Source organism: Diceros bicornis, chromosome 10 (genome assembly GCF_020826845.1).
Source record: "Diceros bicornis minor isolate mBicDic1 chromosome 10, mDicBic1.mat.cur, whole genome shotgun sequence".
Lineage (NCBI taxonomy): Eukaryota > Metazoa > Chordata > Mammalia > Perissodactyla > Rhinocerotidae > Diceros > Diceros bicornis.
This window is the reverse complement of record NC_080749.1, coordinates 50,426,329-50,451,013: the sequence shown is the minus strand read 5'-3', so window position 1 is coordinate 50,451,013 and position 24,685 is coordinate 50,426,329. Positions and strand designations below refer to the sequence as shown.

At 38.0% G+C, this 24,685-nt stretch overlaps 1 protein-coding gene across 2 annotated transcripts in view; it reads right to left on the bottom strand.

The window, feature by feature from the left end:
* CERS6 (ceramide synthase 6) overlaps window positions 1–24,685 on the bottom strand; it is a 309,352-nt gene that overhangs the window by 45,639 nt on the left and 239,028 nt on the right. For both annotated transcript variants that reach the window (XM_058549178.1, XM_058549179.1), the window contains exons 7-8: window positions 13,212–13,340; window positions 10,026–10,132 (exon numbers count right to left, since the gene is read on the bottom strand). In XM_058549178.1, the coding sequence (XP_058405161.1) occupies window positions 10,026–10,132; window positions 13,212–13,340 (236 nt within the window). The remainder of the gene's footprint in view (window positions 1–10,025; window positions 10,133–13,211; window positions 13,341–24,685) is intronic.

Below are 24,685 nucleotides of genomic sequence, written 5' to 3'. Positions count from 1 at the left end.
AGTGGATATATATTAACTCAAAGATCACAATACAATGTATCAGCAACCAACAAATCCAATTAAATATTTATTTTCTGACAACTCTATTTAAGGAATTGGTTGAGACTGAGTGGGATACAAAGTAGTCTAAGACATCAGTGTGTGTGAAAATTAGGTGTAGGTTTCTATGCTGTCCTTTCAAACAAAAGGAGTTAAGACAGCTAAATTGGGTTGGTGCGAGTTGCTCTGAGAGATGTGGAGCTTGCTATGAATTTAAGGCTGGGTACCTAACCTGACACTGATGTAAGCTTGGGGAGAAGTCCCAGATGGTGGCTGAGAACAACTGTCCAGGACCCTGGGACAGAACTGATTACTATGTCGGAATGGTGTTTGGTATGCTCTTGCTCGCTTTCTTGGGTGATCCCATGGATGGAAGAAAGATATTCTATTTTTTTTTTTCTATTTCTCCTCTTGGACAGTAGCTCCCTTCCTATGCCACCCTGGAACCTCTTGACAACCTCCTCTCTTTGTGCCTCACTAATCAGGAGCCACTGTGCCACAGATACTCACCACACCCTCGACCAGGCTCCTGGTCGCAGTCTGCATTTTCAGTATATCTACTTGTTTTATGATTTTCTTTATGTATATTTAACTCCCGTATCTCCAATTCTTTGACATTTAGCCTTCTAAATTAAGCATTTCTGTTGTATTATCTGCTGTGGACAAAGGTAGTATTTATTAAACAATTGCACAATTCTGTTTCTATAAATTCTATCTGACCAAAATGATTCAGTAGCTGGAATGCCCCTGCTCTTGAAAGGTACTGGGTCACTGTCATCTTTGTCTTCTTTGACTAGCCTATTCTGTGTCATAAGAAAGGACACACGTGGGCTGCAAAGCGTCAGTCATGATTGCGCCAAACTACACGGGAAATTCTAAAATTTCATTTACTCATTTAACAAATATTTATTGATGTCTTTGCAGTGCTGGATGTTCCTGCCTCAAGAGCTAATCAATATCTATGTCCCCAATACCCACACTGCCTGACACACAGCAGGCTTACAGTGAAGTGCATTGAATAGATCTATAAAGAATAAATGGCTCCTTGTCTATGAGGAATTTGCAAAGTGTTTGCTCCCTTGTCCTAAAGACATAAAAAGTTATATATTAATACATGATAAGATATATCCCCACAAAGAATAGGATGACTCCAGGGATGCTGGTGAAGTGGTGGTTCTGTCTCCTTGGCTACATTGCCATCCCAGAGGTGACAGTCAGAGGCAAGGATGAAGTCCCGAGAATGAAAGGACACAGCCAGGGTGGCCTCCACCGACAGTGCCCTAGAATCCTGCACACTGGGATTCTGCAGGGAGGGTTTCTGGGATGGCTCAGGTCCAGACTGGGAAGGAGGCAATGGGCAGCACAAGCTGGTCCAAGGCTGAGCTCAGGACTGTTGAAAAAGGGCTTAACACGGACACAGTGGCAAGTTGGCAGGAAAGACCCGGGGACCACAGTCAGGGGGGTGAGGGTAAGTGCTCGAGGAGAGGACTAGCCTGGTATACGACTGCGTGTTATAGTAACACAAGCAGATGGAAACAGAGCTGATGTGGGTTCGTCATCTGTTATACTATTTTCCATAAAGCATCACTCCCAAATAAGTGAGACTTTTGTTCAAATATACAATTTTCAAATCTCTGGTCTTGGTATTAGATTTTATTATAATACTCAGATATTTTTAAAACAGATGAGGGTCTGGCCCGGTGGTGCGTAGTGCTTAAGTTTGCGCGTTCCTCTTTGGCAGCCCGGGGTTCGCTGGTTCAGATCTTGGGGTGGACTTACTCACCGCTCATCAAGCCATGCTGAGGCGGTGTCCCACATAGAAGAGCTACAGCTCTACAACTACGATATTCAACTATGTACTGGGGCTTTGGGGAGAAAAAAGAAAAAGAAGAAGACTGGCAAGAGATGTTAGCGCAGGGCCAATCTTCCTCAAAACAAACTCCCCAAAAAACAGATGAAACGGCCAAACTTTTTTCCATAGATGGTACGTAAACACATTTTTTAATACTTTGAGCAAACTATGTTTTTATTTTTTTTCTCTTTCTCACAGCAAAGGATTTTCTGCAGTGATTGGGGGAGAGGGAGGAAACACCTAAGACATTAATTCTGTATAGACAGCGTTACTAGGATATTGCATTTTTTTTGTTGACTCAAGTTACAAAAGGAAAAACCTTACTTAACTGAGAGTATATTCTGCTCCCCCACATACAACATTAAGAATACCTGTATGCTTTTTGCCTAAGGTAGATAATATTTCTAGAGAACATCCAAAGGCTGAATACATTTAATACATCATTCCTCCCACTGCCTTATTTTTACTCATCATACTAATTCTTAATGGCCTACCCTGGGAGTTGGCAAACATTTTCTGTAAAGAACCAGCTGGCAAATGTTTTAGGATTAGTGGGCCACATACTCTGTCTCAACTACTGAAGCCACTGTAGCAACAAGTAGCCAAAGGCAATATGTAACAGATGGGCAAGGTTATGTTCCAATAAAACTCTATTTATAAAAACAGACCATGGGCTGATTTGACTTAACAGGCCATAGTTTGTTGACTTCTGGTCTAGCCCTTCAATCTTGAAATTATATTAAAATTATTATGTTCACATGAAAAGTGATAAAACCTCTCAATACATTATTTCCATTTAACTCTATCCCACCTTATGAAGGTATTAACTGATAATAATACATGTAAAGTATTATGAAAAACATGCCAAAATACCTAACAGCTAAAAGATTTCAGGTTTCATCCTTTATCTTTCAAATATATTTAACACAGACCAGCACCAAGGTAAATTTCAGAGAAAATCTGTCAAGAGATTCTAGAAAAAAAATTCAGCTTCCCCAAATTTGTGAACTCTGAGACTAATCTTATCAGATATTCAGAAAAGGATATAAGCTACACTACTTTGGTAAAATATGTTTTGAAAAATAAATCAGAGAAGAAGATGATATTCCCATATGTATCTGGATAAATTTCAGATCTTATTACGGAAAATGGTAAAAGAATTATTTAGGCTCCTCTGTAACATTTTTTTCTTTTTAACTGCAGAGACTTTCAGAGAATACAAAATCAGCAAATGATTCCTTGTACTTTGCAGGATAGAGATCAACAGAAAGTAACATTCTGAGTCACATGCTTCTGTCCGAACAGCAGCAGACTACCGAAGGTACATATTTGACTCTAACTTTCCCGTAGCCAAGGGGTTAGCTTTTGGTGGGACATGAATGTGGATGTGAAAAGTCATCATTAGGCCATAGGAAGAGGTTCTGGCAATTGTGGTATGCCCATTCTTGGCTGGATAATGACTTGTGAATCTGTGACTTGTAGAAAGAACTAGCCTGACGTATACTTGCATTTTATGAAATTGTGTGAGGTTCTGTGAATAGTAATGGTTACTTCTGGTGGCTCAGGACAGGTATGATCACTTAGGATTTGAAGGAATAAGGCAACACAGTGCACATCCAATATTATATGCTCACTAAGTACTAAGAACAAAAGTAATTAAAGCAAGATATTTTGACTCATAATTGGAGGGAGCACTTTAAAATTCTATTTCAAAAGTATCTATGGTTATGGTTCCTTACTCTAGACTAGTTGGATTAAATGCAATAAAAATTTCTGACCACTTGCCATAATGGGAATTCCCATCTTTTAACAGTAATATATTTTTCAAATGCTTAATATTTATAAAGTACTTGCTGGTTATAGAACAGCGCTACAATGTTTCATTTGATCCTTAACATTTCCTCATAAGGTAGGTAGAACAATTACTATTATTCTTATTTTTCTGACGAGGACGTAGAAGCAGAGAAGTTATACACCTGGTCTTCAGACACACAGTGAAGGGCAGAATCGTGACTCAAGGCAAGCAGTCTTCCTACTGACCACACTCTGCTACTTCCCTTTCAGGATCTTTGTGGATTTGCCTTTTTCATTCCCAGATTCTAATGTACTGCCGAGAGATGATGATGCTTACAATATGGCATCTTGGCTGGGGCAGAATGATGGGGACAATCATTTTAAAATGACTCTTTTTTATGTAACAACTACCAAACATGTCTCTCATCAACAGTTTTATGTCCCAATCCCTAAAGAAGATAGTATTGTATTGTAGGAAGAACAACAGGAACTTAGTAAGAACTCGCTGAATTGAATCAACGTCAGGAGACCAGAGTCCAGAGAGACTGGGTAAATCATTGACGAAATGAATCGGTTTTCGCTGTTTAATAAGGGAGAAACTGTACTTATCTACTTCACAATGATTGAAGGAGCTCAACTAAGAAAATAGATGCGAGGCCATTTAGAATGAAAGAGTACCTAATTCACTCAACAAATATTTATCGCCAGCATTGTGAGCCATTGTGAGCAAGGCATTATGATAGATGCTAAAAAGAGATTGAGCACAATCCACTCTATGCCAATTGAAACCACAGCTTCATAAAATATGGGAACTTGTTAGGAACTTCAGGGATTACACACAAATGGAGTTGAGGAAAAAAAGATGCAGATCAATGAAAATACTAACAGCTTACAATGATGGATAGGCTTACTCTCAAAAAGGATCAAATCATTGACTGTCCATCTATAACATAAAGGCAAAAGTACATAGACTTGAGTAGATGCAGTAACGTGAAACATATACCTGATTTTGAAGATTTAGGATGCAATAAAAAATGCTAATATCTCGATATTTTTAATATTGATTACATGTTAAAATGATATTATTTTGGATATACTGAGTTAAATAAAATATGCTATTTAAATGCATGTCACCTCTTTCTTTTTACTTTTTTAATGTGGCTACTAGAAAGTTTAAAATTACCAGGAAGCCTGAATTGTATTTCTACTGGACAGTGCTATTCTAAAAGGATGTATTGTGGCCAAATGTCTGAGCAGTGTACGGTTTTGAAAAGACTAATCATGGTGTATGCTGTCTTTGTCAGGCATGGACTGAAGACACAAAAGAGAATGAGCCAAGTGTTATTAAACCCACAAATTACAAAAATTCTGATGCCTCACGTGGGAACACAAATACAGTCAAGAGGAATGTAGAAGGTAGTGCTGGTGATTCTAAAGCAGGTAGATTGAAAACTAAAAGAAGTAGAGGGCACAGAGAATAATTTTGTTTCTTCTTCCAGCTGAAGCACAATAATTGAAGGAGAAATAAGTCTATGAAATGCTTGTTAGAACTGAAGTCCAATCTACCGCCAGCACCTTCTCTCCAGTAGCCGGTGACTATTTCACACACAATATTCTACTTAGTATAATGCTTTATTTAGCTTTATTTATTTAGACAGAGCTCCTTAATACACCCAACCAAACTATTTAATATTTATAATCCATTTATATTATTTATCTCCAATAAACGTTTAGAAAATAATTTATTTCTGAGATCTCTAGGCTCCCCAAAATTATAATTCTGAATTATACTGAATATTGAATATTGAAGGGACCTGTAGAGATTCAACTGCCAGCATCCCAAGAGAGGCCCTAAGTCTAACTGAATTCTCAGAACCCAGCCCAGTACTGGTTACACAGTAAGTGCCCCATAAATATTCACTAAATGCATAAAAAATGGTAGTATATTGGAAGATAAAAGTCCACACGTAAACAATACGGAAAAGAAAACAATCAGAAATTTTAGACCAGTAAGATGACTGTTGCAGATGGATAATCAAATAGATGGGGGTGAGTACTTAGAAATGAAGAGCCAGAAGCCAACAAAGGTCTCCTAAAATCAAGTCATGCCAGATGAGCCTTAGATTCTTTTCTCACTCTGCCTCTACAAGTGCAGAGGATGTCTTTTTTCTTTTTTTATTTATTTTCCCCCCAAAGCCCCAGTAGACAGTTGTATGTCATAGTTGCACACCTTTCTAGTTGCTGTTATGTGGGACACGACCTCAGCATGGCCGGAAAAGCAGTGCGTCTGTGTGCGCCCGGGATCCGAACCCGGGCCGCCAGTAGCGGAGCGCGCGCACTTAACCATTAAGCCACAGGGCCAGCCCCAGAGGATGTCTTTAACAACAGTAATTCTTGACTTTCATAAGACCTTTGACAAAGTCTTTTATTATACCTTTAAAAAATGTAGAGGGCCGGCCCTGTGGCTTGGTGGTTAAGTGCGCGCGCTGCGATGCTGGTGGCCCGGGTTCGGATCCCGGGTGCGCATCGAGGCGCCACTTCTCCGTCCATCCTGAGGCTGAGTCCCACATGCAGCAACTGGAAGGATGTGCAGCTGTGACATGCAACTATCTGCTGGGGCTTTGGGGGGAAAAATAAAATAAATAAAATCTTTAAAAAAAAAAAAAAATGTAGAGAAATAGCAGGCATGATGACAGAGCAGTTATAAGACAGTAACAAGTAGAAAAATCATAAAGAAAGACTGGTGGTTGAGAGATTGAGGTCAATCTAAAGAAATTCTTCAGCAGCATACCAGGAATTCCTGTGGGTCAACTTTTTTCTTCAGTGAGTTGGGGGAAGCATAAAAGGCATATGTGCAAGTAGCATAAAAGTGGAAGGGGTAAGTATCACATTGGATGTACCGTAGTCCCCCTTTATCCACAGGGGATATGTTCCAAGATTCCCAGTGGATGTCTGAAACTATGGATAATACCGAACCCTATATATACTATGTTTTTTTCCTATACTGTACATACACACCTGTGATAAAGTTTAACTTATAAATTAGGCACAGCAAGAGATTAACGACAATAATAAAATAGAACAATTATAGCAATATACTATAGTAAAAGTTACCATAGACCTTAGCAACCTCAGCGTACAATTTTTTTCTTTCCCTAAGTCAAGGACTTGCACGTTTTCACTTGAAGGAAGCACTTTACAGCTTCTCTTTGGCATATCCGAATTGCCAGCATCACTGCTCTTGCACTTTGGGGCCATTTTTAAGTAAAATAAGGGTTACTTGAACACAGGCACTGCAGTACTGCGACAGTCGATCTGATAACCAAGACAGCTACTAAGTGACTAATGGGTGGGTAGCATATAGAGTGTGGATACGCTGGACAAAGGGATGACTCACGTCCAGGGCAGGATAGAGCGGGACGGTGCGAGATTTCATCACACTACTCAGAACAGTGTGCAATTTAAAACTTATGAATTGTTTATTTCTGGGATTTTCTATTTAATATTTTTGGACTGCAGTTGACCGTGGATACGGGGGGACTACGCAGTTCAGAAGATCCTAATTGGGCTAGAATATTTGAGAGCAGCATGATAAAACCTAACAGGAATAAATGTAGTTTGTATAATTAGGTATACAAATAAATCATAATTAGAAATAAAATTACATAAAATGAAATAAATTTAGGATGAGGGAGATCTAATCCAGCAGCAGCTCAGATGTTTATCAGATCATTACCAGTACAATGTGAAAGCTGCTTTAAGCTAATGCATCAGCAAGCTGCATATCAGAAATGCAGTTCCAAATAAAGCTGGTTTTTAGTTCTCATATTTTGTACTAGCTAGTCCACATTTGGAACCTCATAACAAGAGGAACTCTGAGGAACAAATAAAAGATAACAACAAGAAGGAATAATTGAAGGGATTAAAGATGCTTTCTGATGAAGAGACAGCCTACAGAGGATACATTAGACATCTTCACGTTCTTAAGAGTTTTCAGTTAGAAGTGGTAGGGTACGCTTAGTCTGTTTTCCAGAAGGCGCTTTTTTTGAAGAGGGGAGGGAGTCACAAACCTCTTTGAGAATCTGATAAAGCCACAGACCCTCCCCCACCCCACCAGGAAAAAAAATACACACACATATATGTTTTTCATCCACTTTCTGGGGGGTTCTGAACCAGACTAAGAGCCTCTAGCTTAGAAGTTATAAGGACCCAGGTTTCCATTTCTTATAAGAAACTATTTCTCCCTCTACCTCTAAAGCAATACTCCTGATCAGGGAAATTGATAGAAGAATTCCTACCCTGGGCAGAGAGAGTGGGAGAAGAATCTGGAGCTGGTAACCCATAGAGTCCCTCCCCATTTTAGGATTCTCTAATCTAAAAGGAATTTTTGAATAATTCCACAGTATTAAGGAAAATATTTAAAACACCATTTGTTATTGTCTTTCTCGTTACAATTTTAAATACTAACAATACCCACTGCACTCTAGTAATTGAAACAGGGTCAAAACAAAGGTCCTCGAAGCACTAACATAACTTACTAGACATATCTGAAAAGGATTTTATTCACTAGATGGACAACTACAATAGCAGCAGGTATATAAATTATTTCTTGTATAACAAACAATGAAATATTTCTCTCCACAAGTTGCCTTTTAAAAACCTTGGCTGCACTAAGGGGCATGGTAGCAGAAGCCTTATAGAATTTGCAACATAAGCTCTTGTTTATATTGGTTACAAGGATTTTTCTAGGTGGTTAGTTTATGTCATCATCACAGGACATACCTACGAGTTATCTTATTAGTATCATTACATAATTTCTGTGTTCTGGGGTCTATGTTCTAGGTAACTTATTGCTATCTAAACCTGAAGAGCTTTTTTACACATTAGCTAAAGGGGAAGAAAAGAGGTACATCTCCATTTTAATTCCACCTTTAAAGGGAAGTAAGCAAATCAAAGTACTTGAGAGTGATGCTTATTTCTTTAAAACTGAGGTTCTCAGAAATCCTAAGAAAAGCTGTCTATTATTCTTTTGAGAACTATTTCCTGGATTTTGCTCAAGTTTCTTCTATTTAAATTCTTACTAATAGTTCTGCTAATATTCCTGAAAGAGCTTCAATCCTGAAATAATTACATACACACTATATTCAAAATTACTTCAATGTTTCCTACCTACAATCATATAAAACTATAATAAGGTTTTATAAATGCCTGTTGGCAACGCACAGCGCTGCTGCTTGGAAATGATTTTCATAATAAGCAAGTGTCCAAAAGGGCTGCAAGCCTCAAGGAGAAGGTGTGTGTGTGTGTGTGTGTGTGTGTGTGTGTGTGTGTGTGTGTGTTATTAATTTGTTTATGGAACCCCAGTGATAGACATTACTCACTTAAAAGCCCCAACTTTATTATTGCTATTTTTCTACTGGAGCTGAAAAGCAAGATATTATTGCATCCCTTCATGTCTTGGCTTTCTCCAATTTCCATTGCTTTAATTTCCCATTCAAATCAATGTCTCAAAATGGAAAAAAAAAATCTGTCATTAATGGTAGACTTTAAGTGATATGGAGAGCTCATTTTTTTTTTCTAGTTCAAGTAATAGTCTTCCAGAAAAAGATTAACGACAGTAGACATATTTTCTATACAAAGGATTGTCAAATTCCATCAAAGTCTGTCATATTGTTTTGTGAGCTTTCAACAAAAGATATCCAGACGTTAAGGGGCCATAGAGAATTTTAGAGGTTAGTTTTAGATTTTACCTTCCATCTGCTTTAGCTGTAAATACAGCTGATGAGGAGAATTATACAGGACAGCGGTTCTCAGACTTGAATGTGGAGCAGAACCATCAGGAAGGCTTATGAAAACACAGATTGCCAGGCCCCATCTCCAGAGTTTGTGACTCAGTAGGTCTGGGGTGGGGCCCAGTAAATCACATTTCTAACAAGTTCCCTGGTGATGCTATTGCTGCCAGTCCAGGGACCACCCTTTGTGAAGCCCTGGTACAGAAGAATCCCTGATAGATAACTGGTTGCAATGTCATATTTCCTCTATTAATTCAAATTTTCATGGCTAAGGTTTTTGAAGCATACTCTAGACCAGGTCTTAAAATGGCAGATGGCTTTCTGTAGCTTCAGAACCTACGTAAGCCACATCCTTCTCTAACTATCCTGCAGAAAAAATTAGTAAAGGCAGCAACCCTCTTCTGGAAGAAGAAATCAAGCTGTTTCTTGAGTCCCTTTCCCACTTTCTTTAAATCTCTCAGTATCTGGAGTGAAATTCAAAAGGAAAATGGTTCATAAAGCCTATCTGGAAGGGGTGGCTCTATTGGAAAGAAGATTGGCATACTCACCAGAGAGGAAATATACCCAATCGTGTGGTGATGAAAACCATGGCAAACATAACAAACAGGAGATCACAAATTTTCTGAAACTTGGCATAATTTGCCATTTTGGCAGCCTATGAAAGGAAGGAATGTGACATATTAATTTAGTTAAACTGATAAATGAAAAGCTTCTTTCAATATGCATGAGCCTCCTATAAGATATAACTTACCAGATGCATAAAACTGCCTGCTACTTTGAAATCTCATGCATCATGCATCAGTATTTATAAATTACCCGTAAGTCGAGTGCAATGCAGCATTAGCCATAAGTAGAACTACTGACTGTCACAGATTTAATAAAATATTCAGGAACCTGAAAAATTCAATTATATGGTTGATTTCAGGAAAACAGAAAAATAAGAAAATTCTTGCATTATAGTTGATATCAGCAAACCAAAGACACCAAAACAGGAATTTGGCGTAATAGGTCAAAATAGAAATTGTTAGATAATCCTTTAAACCTTTAAAGAGTCCTAAACGCTAAGGCTAGAAACTTAATACAGAATATATGGAGCCTTTTTGCATTTTTTCTCCTTTCTACTTAGAATTATAGGTTTTCCTTAAACAAGCATAAGGAGTATTCTGGGGAGACAGTTTCTTGGCTTATTCTCATAAATTCAGAAATGAAGAATGTGTCAAGATCATGTTATTTCAACGAATCCATTTATATATAATTTTCAAAGTTACATTAATGGGTGGTTTTCTAGATAAAGCCACTAATGTTGAAAGTGTCTGTGAGAAGTATTCTAATAATTTATAGTAATGATTTAAATGACCACTTTTTATATTATAAATTAGTCTAGGGAAGAAATCACATCCCTTTCTCTACCATCCACTTTGTTTTAACTGAAGTATAGTTGACACAATATTCTACCATCTACTTTTTACAGAGGATTCTAAGTAAAAACAGGTGACAGTGGAAACATAATTTTGCTTGATCATCATTTTTTTACATTTTCACATAGAATTCACAAGTACCCCCACACAGGGTTATAAATTGAAGATGTCTTCAGAATTCATAACATTATTTTCTACTTCTTGGAAAGTTAAATTAGCTGAGTCAAACTTGAAAGGACTGTTGACAGTATCCACAGAAGTTGTAATTTAATAGCTTTAAGTAAAACACAAAGCTGTGAGAGAAAAGTATCCTAAGGGGAAATATCTATTAACTGAGTAGAAGGCAAGATTATGCACGTTTAATTTCATGAATACTTTAGGTGCGACAACACAAATTATATTAAGAAAGAGAAGAAGCATCTTGTGCCTCCTCCTGGCTAGGTGAACCATGTAGTTGTTCTTTTACATTCATTCACCAGTATTCAATAAAAAAAAGCATCAAACATCAATTTCTCTAAAATGTCTAGGCCATAGGCCCCACTTTGAAGAACTAACAGTCGACATATCTCATTATTTGGATATTCTTGCGCATTATTTTATAATGTCAAAGAGAACCTAGGTGATGAAGAACATTTGCTTTTAAGCCACATGACTAGGATTCCTGGATTACTTTTCTGGATAAAAGTGGTAGAGGATGATTCAATCAACATTTTCTGAACCATGGCTCAGCCAAGCATTATGCCAGCCATTTCCATAGAGATTGGCAGATTGTATAGTATTGATTTTTTTGTGTGTGTGTGAGGAAGATCAGCCCTGAGCTAACATCCATGCTAATCCTCCTCTTTTTGCTAAGGAAGACCAGCTCTGAGCCAACATCTATTGCCAATCCTCCTTTTTTTTTTTCTTCCCCCCAAAGCCCCAGTAGATAGTTGCATGTCATAGTTGCACATCCTTCTAGTTGCTATATGTGGGACGCGGCCTCAGCATGGCCAGAGAAGCAGTGCGTCGGTGCGTGCCCGGGATCCGAACCCGGGCCGCCAGTAGCGGAGCACACGCACTTAACCACTAAGCCACGGGTCGGCCCTAGTATTGATTTTAAAACTGTAGATTGTAATATAAATTTCTACTTTCAAGCATTCTTAGGATTTAACCAAATGGCAACTGATTTTCAGGGAAGTGTCCTTATACTAATTATATTTCTCCTTTAAAATAAAAAAAAAATGCTGAATGGAGTCTAGCTTGAATCACTTAAAAATCATAGCGCCAAACTATCATCTGACATATCTAGCCCATTAGGACTATTTTTTCATTTCATAACCTTATAGGGACCAGAGTTTTTAATACAGTGCTGTACATATTTCAAACCTTGATTAATTGCCCTTATAGTAGATTCATTTCTATGGCGTGGAATTTGTGGTTATATTGCAATGACAGATCATGATTGGAGGGCACTTCTATTCTCTATTCACAGTGATAGTAAATGCTTCAAAGAGGCAGAACTGTGGGCCAACAGGAATAAAAAATTAGAATATAGATTCTAAGACACATTTCTACACAGGATTTGTACTCTGGTAAGTCGATGTTTCACTAGTTATATAAATTTCTTCGTATAAAGAGAAAAAACTTTAATTATCTAACATTATTGAGTGTGTCTTCACAGGCGCCATAGTTAAGAGTCAACACCACAAAATTTTCCTTGGGATTTTTTATCTTTTGAAATATGCTAGAAGCATTTTTCTTTTCTTGACACTTTAATAATTCTAAATGATGATGATTTAGAAAGTTAAAGTGAAAGCAATATTCCCTCACTCTTCATACTTATATGCATAGAAAATACAGTTTTTATATGTAATATGCAATTTGTATATACTTTTCACTGCAAAAATATGAGGATAATATGTATATTGGCAATAAAAACTATAACTACTAATTAATTTCATCAAGATGTACAACTCCCATTAATAACTAAACTGAGTTATAAACACTTTCCAGATAAATCAATGTGAAACTTATAACACCAGAAAAAAAACCTATTCAAATAATGATTTTCCTATTGTAAAACATTCATTTCTTAGTGTGGAATAGTAAAGGTTTTCATTATTCTATTAATAAAGAATGCTAACACAATGAACATTTTTTGTACAAAATTTTATATATTAAAGTCTCACTTTCACCAATCTAACCTACAAAGAAACAGTCTGCAGTTTCAAAGCACCATCTTCCCCCAGCACCATCTAGCATAACATAGAAGTGATGATTTCGGGGACTTCCTGAATTCTGGATTTTGTATTCTTAAAGATGAAAGAAAACTTTTACCTCTAAAAGAGCATCAGCTGAATCGTGAAGACAGAGGACCAGGGTCCCTACTCGGGCCATATTGTTGACATATGAAAAGGTAATCAAGCAAATAGTTACAAGGTGATGCAGGAACATAATGCCAAAGTCCTAGGGGGAGGAAAAAAACACAGCCATGTTAGGTCTTAGCAGTATCACAATATTTCCATTCATCTATTCACCATTCAACCAATACTCACTGAGGCTCCCTATGTGCCTATCACTGGGGATACTAAAATGAATAAGATAGAATTCCTACCCTCTGGGAGTTCATCATATAGTGGGAGAGACATACAGGAGACCAGCGACTACGGAGAATGTGATAAACACCAGGACTAAGGCCAGATCATAAAGGATGTTTTGTACCGAGCCAAGGAATTTGAAGCTATGGGAGAAACCACCACAAGATTTCAAGTAAAGAAAGGCACTACTTGGATTAGTACTTCAGGAAAATCTGTTGGGCAGCAGTGCAGGTCCAACTGGACTACTTCTCTGACTACTAGTAGCTGGGGATGCTGCATCTTTCTCCTGGAATATGCCCATTGGGATGTCAAAATAAAAATCCTAATATGTTGGCTTTTCTGATGGTTCCTACACAAACAAGTTCTGAATTTTAACCATTATCTGCCCATAGTCATTAGGAAAAAAAACTGGCAAAAGTAATGGTAAATGGGCCATCCTTATTTTGATCAACTTCAAGGGAGCTACTTCTTGGCCCATGTGAAAAGGTCATCTTTCTCTGATACTAATTTATCTCCTGACCATCTAGACATGGTTTGTTGTGATTTAGAACTTCTGTGGCTAAGAAATATAATCTCTCTTTTACTGATATTTTTACTCTCATTTAATCTATATTTCTACCTGAGTAAACTTGAACTTCTCTGGGATGTAAATGCCAGGATTGGCCCTAATGGTGATCCACTTGAAGCCTTGGAGAAAGGGAACTACTTCCCTATAGACCTCATGTCCAGACAAATAAAGATCCAAAATGAAAAGCATATTATGAAACTGCGAGAGATAGAAAAGAGAGTAAGTGCGCACACACACATACCTCTTTATTCGGTAGCTGTTGATGTCATACAGTTTGGGGTTTGAAAGGTCAACTTCAGTGAGTTTTAAATGGTTTTAAAACATTTAACAAATGGTCTTTGTTTAGATCCTGAAAGTAACTAGTGACAATCCATAAGCAATGAAATATTGCTCCAATTAGGTCCTTGCCATTTATTTCATTGTATATACAGTTCCCATATTGAAAAATTTTCCAATTATTTCATTTTAATTTATATAACTTGAACCTACAATCAAGTAGAATATTTCTACTCTTTAAATTCCTATGATACAGAACTCTTAAGAATGTCTTTTTACATTTTACAAAATCAAGCTTTAAATGATCTAAACCTTTAAATCAAGGTTTAAAAAAAAAACAAAACAACGTTTAAACGGTTCTGTATACACTTTGGTGAACATGTCCAGAGGTTACTTTTCTGCCTTGGAAAGTGCCAAACATTTATTGATAACCATATATATTGATTTATTAATAGGATAAACAATATATTAGTTTCCTAAATAAGGATGGATAATTTTAAAAATGAAGTGCAACTATGTCTCTTATTTTCAATTAATCTAGTCTCCAAATTTGCCATGGTGCATTGATGGTGGATACCATTGTTGGAACAATCATCTGTCTTACATCAGTTAATTCTAACTGTCTCCTCGGCAGAACTTCAGAATCAAGTCTTGCAAACTCTTGCTGCCTGCTGACCTCCCACTATGCTCTTTCCTCCAGAACCACATTCCCATCTAGTTCTTTGGTCACTGGCAGAGAGAAATGATGACCATGGTTTGAGCTGAATGAGTGATTACGTACAGACTCAACTTACCAGTTTTACCTACTTCTCCTGATTTTCTCTGATGTTTTTGTAGTTTTTAGGATTTTCCTAAATCATTAAAGTTGGACAATACCAAAATGCTTTTGGTATCTAATAAAAATTGTTCTGACAATGTTTTCCACTGGAAGATGAAATCTCGTCTCTCTAGGCTGTTATCAGAGATTTACCTAGAATATAGTGTTCTACCAGACAATAGCTACTTCAAAACAATGGATCAATTAAAGTGAGCTCACCTATAAACTGATAATTTTCAACTGGTTCCCAAACATAATTAAATGAAAACATACAGCATTTAATTAAACAGCTCTATGAGTTTGTATTCACCCACGCTGAATACATAGATTTTAAACTCTAACTAGCTGAGTACCTAACCAGAACAATACTTTCCACATTTCCCATTGTTCAGCCTTGAATGATTGTTCTTGATTCACTGAAAGAGAAAAACAGTTTTTCTCTATTTAATTTTTAAATGAATAAATATAAATTGATTAAAACACTATGGAGGATTAGGACCATTTTATAATTAAGTTTTCTAATTCATATCTGATAATAGATGTCAATAAAAAACAAAAGCCCTTGGCAATATAGCAAGGCTCCCCTAAAAACAATAGCCTTGTTTTTCAGACAAAGTTTGCTTTGTGAAGATGATTTCTGCATATAAATTCCCTGGTCCCAGAAAACATTTATTACTGAGGGGCTCAGAGTTACGTCTATGGCAGAAGACCAATTTTTATTATACTGTCATATCTGTATGACTATGAAAAAAGCATGACTAATGGAGTTTGTCTTTTACATTTCTGCTTCAGAAAGCATTATACACAATGAAATATCTTTAATAAAAGCCAAGCAATCATTATTTTGTATGTTACTCACATTCCCTCACCCTGACACCTTTTTTTCAGTAGGCACTGAATCAGTCCAAATAACAGTTTTCAAACAAATAGTCAGTTTTAGCTTTATCAATGCAGGGTAGGAAACTCCAATCCTCATGTCTGTTACTGCTGAAAGTGACTGGTATGTATGTAAACACAGGCATGGCTGTAGGAAACTTAGCACTTTAGGTTGAGAACGATTTCCTACAATTTCGGTAGCAGCAATTAGGTAGAGAATTAGTGATTTCTTTTTGGTCTTCAGAGGAAGACTGATCTCAAAGCTCTTATTCAAAACAGAATGGTCTGGCTACCTGCTTCAGTGGTGTCCCCAGCCCCCGGCCATTCTGCCCTACTGTTTCTGGACATATTCACAGCCATCCTCCTCAAGGGCTCCTTCTACATACCCTGCCTGATATTTACCCTGATCTCAGCCCTCATTCCAGTGGCTTCTCCTATGTTAATTAGACAGAAAAAAAATTAGATGTGGTCTTGACTCAAATTCAATTAGAATAAGTCTGAAATAAAAAAATTCAAGGAAGAGCCGTCCATTCTAACACCAGAAGCTGGTAAGATAATGCTGTTTTTTCCTTATTACATTTCCAAATGACATTTAGAGAACCTAGAACAGAGTCTCAGTTTGTTCTGTGTGGCTTCTACATCAGAAACTCCTAGGTGCAGGTAAAATTGCAGCTAATTGGGCTCCATCCCCAACTGTCTGAATGAGAATCAGCATCGTTAGTTCAGTTCTCCAGGGGAATTTTATGCACAATAAAATATTAGCACCAAAAGGCCAGAGGGACCAATCTCTCATTAAGACAAGAACATATGATGTCCTATATGATGCAACGCCATTTGCCATGATCAGGCTGCAAAGAGTCTTGGAAATAATACTCTGTGGTCAGGAGGCACCAGAAATTCATCTTGATGTGCACGTTTTTATGAAGGCAAAATTAACTTACTTCTCATAGAAAATCTACCACAGGGGCTGGCCCGGTGGCACAAGTGGTTAAGTGCGCACGCTTCACTGTGGTGGCCCGGGGTTTGCTGGTTCGGATCCCGGGCGTGCACCGACGCACCACTTGGCAAGCCATGCTGTGGCAGCATTCCATATAAAGTGGAGGAAGACGGGCACGCATGTTAGCCCAGGGCCAGTCTTCCTCAGCAAAAAAAGAGGAGGATTGGCAGATGTTAGCTCAGGGCTGATCTCACAAAAAAAAAAAAAAAAAAAAAAATCTACCACAAACAAAAGCAATTGTTCTCTAAATTCCCATTTGCTGGATAAAGTATTAATAATTTTATGCAGTTTCTTTTGGGAATAATCTTTGCAACAAGTAAAGAAGAGCAGTGGTGAACTTTCTTAAAAAAGGAATATAAGACCAAAATTTTAAGTGATGGCCAATTTAGATGTGCGTGGATGTTGAAGGATATGAAATACCACGTATGTGCAAGACAATGAAAAGACTCCTCTCTCAGATGCAAATAACATGTACTAGCTTTCTCAAATTTAATTTAATAAATAAAATTAATAAATATAATTAATAAACCTATAATCTAACTCATACGTATAGAAATCAGGTTATTAGTACCAGGTTATCCATTTAAAAGATCTTCAAACTCTCTAGGAAACAGAAGGACAACAGCATAATTTAAAGCTGATTTCACTTTACGGGGATTGCAGCAATAATAGAAATCTCTCATTTCTAGTTGTTTTTTTTTTTTTTTTTTTTTTTTTTTTTTTTTTTTTTTTTTTTTGTGAGGAGATCAGCCCTGAGCTAACATCCGCCAATCCTCCTCTTTTTTTGCTGAGGAAGACGGCCCTGGGCTAACATCTGTGCCTATCTTCCTCCACTTTATATGGGACGCCGCCACAGCATGGCTTACCAAGCAGTGCGTCAGTGCGCGCCCGGGATCCGAACCAGCGAACCCCGGGCCGCCGCAGCGGAGCGCGCGCACTTAACCGCTTGCGCCACCGGGCCGGCCCCTAGTTGTTTTGTTTTTTTAAAAAAAAAAGTTTTCTTATTTGAACCTTCAAGGTGCATAGAAATTAGCATGACTTCTTAACAGAGTAACATGCTCTTTCTCCTAGAGATCAATTACAAACAGTCTTCCTGTCTCTTCACTTGGGATTTTGCAACCTGGGGGTAAAACTCAGAATGTTGGGGAGCAGCATGGCTGTGCAGGAAGTGGACTTCAAGTGTGTAACCTGGCAACATGCAGGGGAGAGTGGCCTCTCAGGCTCCATCTCCACTCCAGAACAACACACAGAGGGAGAGGGGGAGGACTTCAGACAAACTTACATATGCCAAGAATAATTATAGTTAAATACTTTTCCCATCGAGGGAATATGAAAATATGATAGATTCTCAGCCTTCGGTATGGATAGCTAAAGTCCTGATTACCAGCACATATAAATATATATATAGATATATGAAACCTCTTAAAAAGCAATGAAACAAGAGACTAAAAATTCTTTAGGTCTTGAGACAATGACTGAAATAAAAGTATATTCAGAGTAATTTACAGAAATTAGTTGATTTTGATTTATCCCATAGTAGGCAATTTGAAGAAAATTATACCTTTATCTTATCAGCGCACCACATAAAAAGTTCACATGATGTATATGAAGGTAAACGTCAATCTTTGGGTAACTGCAATCTCTCACAATTTATTTGGTCATTAAATTTGTAACTGGCCTTGAATTTTGGCTCACTATAAAGAGAACTGGTTAAATGTGCCATTTAAGGAAAGGTGTTTCAAGAAACAGGGCTCTTCAACACCTGTAACTAGAATTCACCTTCATGCTCATGTACAGCCTACACACTCTAGGGTAAATATTTATGGGAAAAGTTGGAAAGGAATGAAAAACTGTGATTTATTTGGGAACTGTTTGTTCAATTATAAAGTGGAGGAGTCCTGGCAGGAATGATTCAATTATCCCTTTTCTAAAATTCAGTCCATGAATAAAACCTCATTTACACTAAAACCAGAGTGAAATTTATTTCCACACTTTTTTCCAATAGACTAGATTTTTTCCGCTTTTGGACTAAATATAGACAGATTTAGGTCCTTGAGGGAGATAACTGTCCCACGTAAACATCATTCCAAAAACAGTAAGTGCCAAGAATTTAACTGGTTAAAAACTTTAAATTTACTATTGTTACTATCAAAATGTCTTAAAAATATGTACTGATGAGATTTAAATATCTCTACCAGCTGTTCTGAAATCTGACATCCTCACTGTTCACCAAATATGTAACATATTAGTAAATATAGAGTAACATTCGGGTTCCTCTCCTTTAGAGCACAGAAAGGCACACTATGCCGCCCAGGCCAAATCTGGCCCTCCATTTGTTTTTGTAAAGAAAGTTTTATTGGAACACTGCCACATCCATTATTTAATTATTGTCTATGGCAGTGTGCTTGCTACAGGGGCAGAGTTGAGTAGCTGCAACAGAGACTATACGGCCCACAAGATTAAAATATTTATCATCTGGCCTTTTACAGAAAAGTTGGATGACACCTGCTTTCGAGCCACATCAAAGGGCATATTATGGAAAACTCAGTCATGTTATCGGAGACGCGGCAATTGCATGGTCGCAGGGCCAGCTTTAGCTTTGTCACATTTTCTTCAGATAAAGAATATGCACAAGATTTAGTTTTCATAGCTATTCTGAAGTAACTTATTAAATATTACTCTCAAAATTCAGATAAACTATAAAAAAAGAGTTTTGGCAGGTATCTCCATCAAAATTCTCATGACAAACTATAACTACAACTTCAAGATAACTTGAAAATCAAGGAGTTTCTTCACCAGCTTTTAAAACAAGAGCTGTGTTTCTAGATGCAATATTACTTTTTCTACTCTAGATGCGCCATAACTTTATAGCTTCCAGGAAAATATAAATTAAATAAAGAATTGCTGTATAAGCAGTGTTTATCCGGTCTTTGTCCTGTGTAACATTTATGGTACCATTTCAAGATCAAGAACTCATAATCTCATCTACTATGAATTATTTAGTTAATATTTAATCTTTAATTGATTTTACGACTGTAGAAAAGGGTGCAATAAAATTTTATCTGTACAATAGAAAACAGTACGATAGTGCCACCAATTCCCTTCCAGTGTGCCTGCCAGAGCAGAGAACATAATTTGCAACTCTCTGGAGTCTTCCTTCGTGCTTTCCTTTCCTCCCCTCATCAAAAGCACCCTCTCCAAATGCACTCTGCTTTCAAATGATATAGATATTTTTGTTAATTATACATGCATTTATTTATTTATTTTTTTAAATAATTTTATTTATTTTTTTTCCCCCAAAGCCCCAGTAGATAGTTGTATGTCATAGATGCACATCCTTCTAGTTGCTGTACGTAGGACAAGGCCTCAGCATGGCCGGAAAAGTGGTGTGTTGGTGCACGCCCGGGATCCCAACCCGGGCCGTCAACAGCGAAGCGCGTGCACTTAACTGCTAAACCATGGGGCCAGCCCTACGTGCATTTTTTTAATTGATTCTATTTTATTTATTCAGAATTTCTCCATCACTACAAACCTTGCCAAATGACAAGTGCCAGGAGTTGGAGGCCTTTATACATACCTTCTGGGCTCTGTTAAAATTACTCTTGGCCCAGCCACACTAATTTGTACAGCTTTTAATGCTAGAAGGGTCACTTCTGAGACATTTTAAATATACTCAACATCACAGTCTTAAGTCATGCGCAGGTTAACAGACTTTATTCTCCGTTTTTTTTTTTTTGTTTTTGCAATAGCCCTGAGGACAAAGGCAATGGCAACACTTGATGATATCAAGTAAAGCCATTCAGACTGAAAACATCCAGAATGATCAGTAGGGGGCAGACTGTGCTCAACTAAAATCAGAAATATCCCAGGACTCAAAAGCCATCATCCTCACATTTACTGTAAAGCCCTTGAGGTGCAAAACTACAATGGGCAATCAAGGGCTCAATTTTGTGCTTTAGGGGGAAGATGGAAAAAGTCTCCTTTGGGTCAACCAGGTTGGGATGATGCTGTAAGTTGTCACGAGGGGTTCAGAGGACTCTTAATATCATCAGCCTTATCTTCTCTCTTCTGACCCCTCTTCCTTCAGCTGCCTGAACTCCCATGCCCCTTCACAAGCAGACAGAACTCTACCTGCAGAATTCACTTGTCAGGTTTCTTCTTGCCCCCATGCAGGCCTCTGGCCATGCAGGTTTTTTTCTGGTTGGAATGCTTGTGTTTTCTCTTCTTTTCTCCAAAACCCATTCCACTTGACTTCTATCTGCCCTGTGATCTGCCTACTAATTCTCAAGCTCCAAACGTTCTGTCTGACACTGATTTACTCTTAACAGCAACCCCATAAATCAAGTACTGTTTGAATTCCATTTTATAAAGAAACCGAGGCACAGAGATGCTACATAATTTTTCCAAAGACACACAGTAAGGACAGGCTAGAACCAGATCTGAATCCAGTTCTGTGTGATGCCAGAGCTCAGGCTCCTGACTATCCCAGCAGAAACCAGTGCGTGAGGAAGGAGGCAGGAGAAAGAGGACACTTGAAAACACATATCAGTGAGAGACGAGAACAAGGTCCACAAGAATAGAACCAGGTCCACTTCTATTTCTTTCTTTCTTGTTTTTTAAGAGGTTAAGTTTTACTACTTTATTGAGGTCACATTGGTTTATAACATCGTGTAAATATCATGTGTACGTCAAGGGTCCACTTTTAGAATACAGGATGAGAAGGAAGATCAAGAGCAAAGGTGCAGGATTAGCCTTGAGTGGAAGACACACCTCTTCTTAGGGGGCCAAAGGGAAGGATATGAGATGGGTCTGTTTATATCTACGGGCACAGAAATTCACGGAGTCAGGGACATAGCTAGAGCAATAATAAGCTAAAGTGGGGGTTTCCTAAGACTGTGAAGATGACTTCTGGGAAACTCCCCAGAGGAAGCTGAATGACTGAATCTCCCAAATGAAAGTGGATCTTTCAAAGTGCCAGTGGCACCTCCTGAGAGAAGGTGGGACTCCTGAGGCCCGAGACTTAAGGACCTGGAGCCCTAGACCAGCAGCACTGGGTGGGTTCTGGATGTAATGCAGCAAGGTGGGTCCTGGGTGTAAACCTCTGTAATGCAGCAAGGCTGTAGCCCTTTGCACCACACTGGAAGAAGAGGTTCCTGGCTGTCACCCTCTCATACCCTGGACAGCATATGTACACCTACACTGCCCCAGGGCTGTCCAGTAGTTGGTCGTTTGACTGTGAGATCTAAAGATACATAAGAGCCTCTCCCCTGGCAAGGCACCTGGGCGTTTGGTTGCCAGAGTAAGCCACTAGTTATGGTAGCCTTTGAATAAAATCCTGTAAAATGGCCCCATAAAATATATTTCTTTGTCAGACAATACTGTTCTATTGTTCTCCCACCAGCCTGCACACAGCACTGGGTTGAAATGCTTGGATCACAGGTGGTAGCTTATTCAAATGAGCTGCCTCTTCTTCCCTTCTTATATGCTGAAGACATTGTAGAGAGAAAGAAACAGGACAGAGGCCCATGAGTCAGGAATATCTGCCTGAGAAGAAACCTAAGCTTCGAGGGCAGGATATTGCTGCTCCAATCACAAGAGGACACAGAAAAGAGCAACTTGGCACCTCTGTGAAAGAGACGTTAAGTGGCTGGCCTGACTGTCTACAAGTAGTAGCACTGAGGTTACACAGAGAGAATTCTACTGTGGATGATCAGGTATCATCTGGTGTGATTTTAGCTTTTCAAGCCAAGAAAGGACACGGTGATACAATCTGAAGCACTACCTGAGAGTCGTATTCTTAGGAAAGACAAAATAATCTAGATGAGCAGTTCTCAAATGTTTTGATCTCAGGACCCTTTCATATTCTTAAAAATTATTGAGGACAGCAAAAAGTGCTCATTTATGTGGGTTATATCTATCAATATTTACCACATTAGAGATTAAAACTGAGAAAATTTTTAAAAATATGTAAAACACATTTATTAATTTATTTTGAAGTCCACTATATATTAATTAACATAAATATTTTTATGAAAGATAAGTACATTTTCAAAAATTTAAAAAAAATAGTGAGAAGAGTGGCATTGTTTTACACGATTACAAATCTCCTTAATGTCTGGCTTAAGAGAGTTGGAGTCTTACAACTGCACATACATTCAGTCTGTTGCTATATGTTATTTTGGTTGAAGTATGTAAAGAAAATTCAGAATCACACAGTTGGAAAAGGGAGGAATATGTTAATAGTTTTTTCAGATAGTTATGGATATTATTCTCTGATACCATATCAAAACTTGACAAGTGGGATATTCTGTTTTTTGGTTTTTTTGTGAGGAAGATCAGCCCTGAGCTAACATCCATGGCAATCCTCCTCTTTTTGCTGAGGAAGACCAGCTCTGAGCTAACATCTGTTGCCAATCCTCCTCCTTTTTATCCCCCAAAGCCCCAGTAGATAGTTGTATGTCATAGTTGCACATCCCTCTAGTTGCTGTATGTGGGATGCGGCCTCAGCATGGCCGGAAAAGCAGTGCGTTGGTGCGCGCCCGGGATCCAAACCCGGGCCACCAGTAGCGGAGTGCGCGCACTTAACCGCTAAGCCACGAGGCTGGCCCGACGAGTGGGATATTCTTAAAGGTTAGTTGCAATGTGGAATTTAAAACCATATCAATAAACTTTTCATACTCTGTTACATAAAATCCTTTGGTCTGTCTTGACCTTTGAATGGATCTTTCTCATGCATGATTTTGCAGCATCAGTTCTTAGTCACTTAGAAAATACTGGCTCACTGAGTTAATGAAACATTTCATTACACAATATTTTAAAAATCACATTTATTAATATCACTAGCAATCTCATGAGAAAAGTCTTTAAGTATTGAGATGCTATCAAGCTCTTGCTGGTAGCTTGATTTTTATCATTGACAACAAATGATGTCAATTGTTTTTACTTAAACAGCTTGACAAACTCACTGTGCATTTTTAAGAAAATGTCTACCAAATACAGAAGTTGGAATACCACAGTTTATCAGTCATTCTTACAAGTGAAAATGAGATTCTATGGGGAAAAAAAGCAGCTAGTTCAGCTCACAATGCAAGGCACTAACTGCATGTGATTTTTCTTGAGACGTTATTGTACATTGTTATGTAGAAGTCTTTACTCCTACTACTCATTTTTAGAAATGTATACTCAAGAATAGAGATTTAATAAAATTAACACTTTTCACTCTTCATCAAGAGCACTCTCAAGTGGAACTGACATTTCTTCCTCCTGCAAGCATGTGGCAGTGAAGAATACAATGACTACTAATACATTTGGGCACCACTGCCAGCAATTTTGCCCACCATTACTTTTGCACCATGAGCACAAATTTCAACGCAGTAAGAAAGGCAAATGACATCTTAGTATTATTACGAAGAGAATTTTGACCTTGCAGATCTTCTGAAAGGTTCTCAGGGATCTCCAGGTGTCTGTATACCACACCTTGAGAACTGCTGATCTAGACAAATCATTTCCAAATACTACCTTAGGAAATGATAATTAGTCATATTATTAGTGACAGCTACACCAGTCAGGATAAGCTAGATTACATGGCAATAACAAAGCCCTTAAGATCTCAGTGGTTTAAAACAAAGGCTTATTTCTTACTCACTGTGTGTTACCACTTAGCTGGCAGGGGCGGGGAGG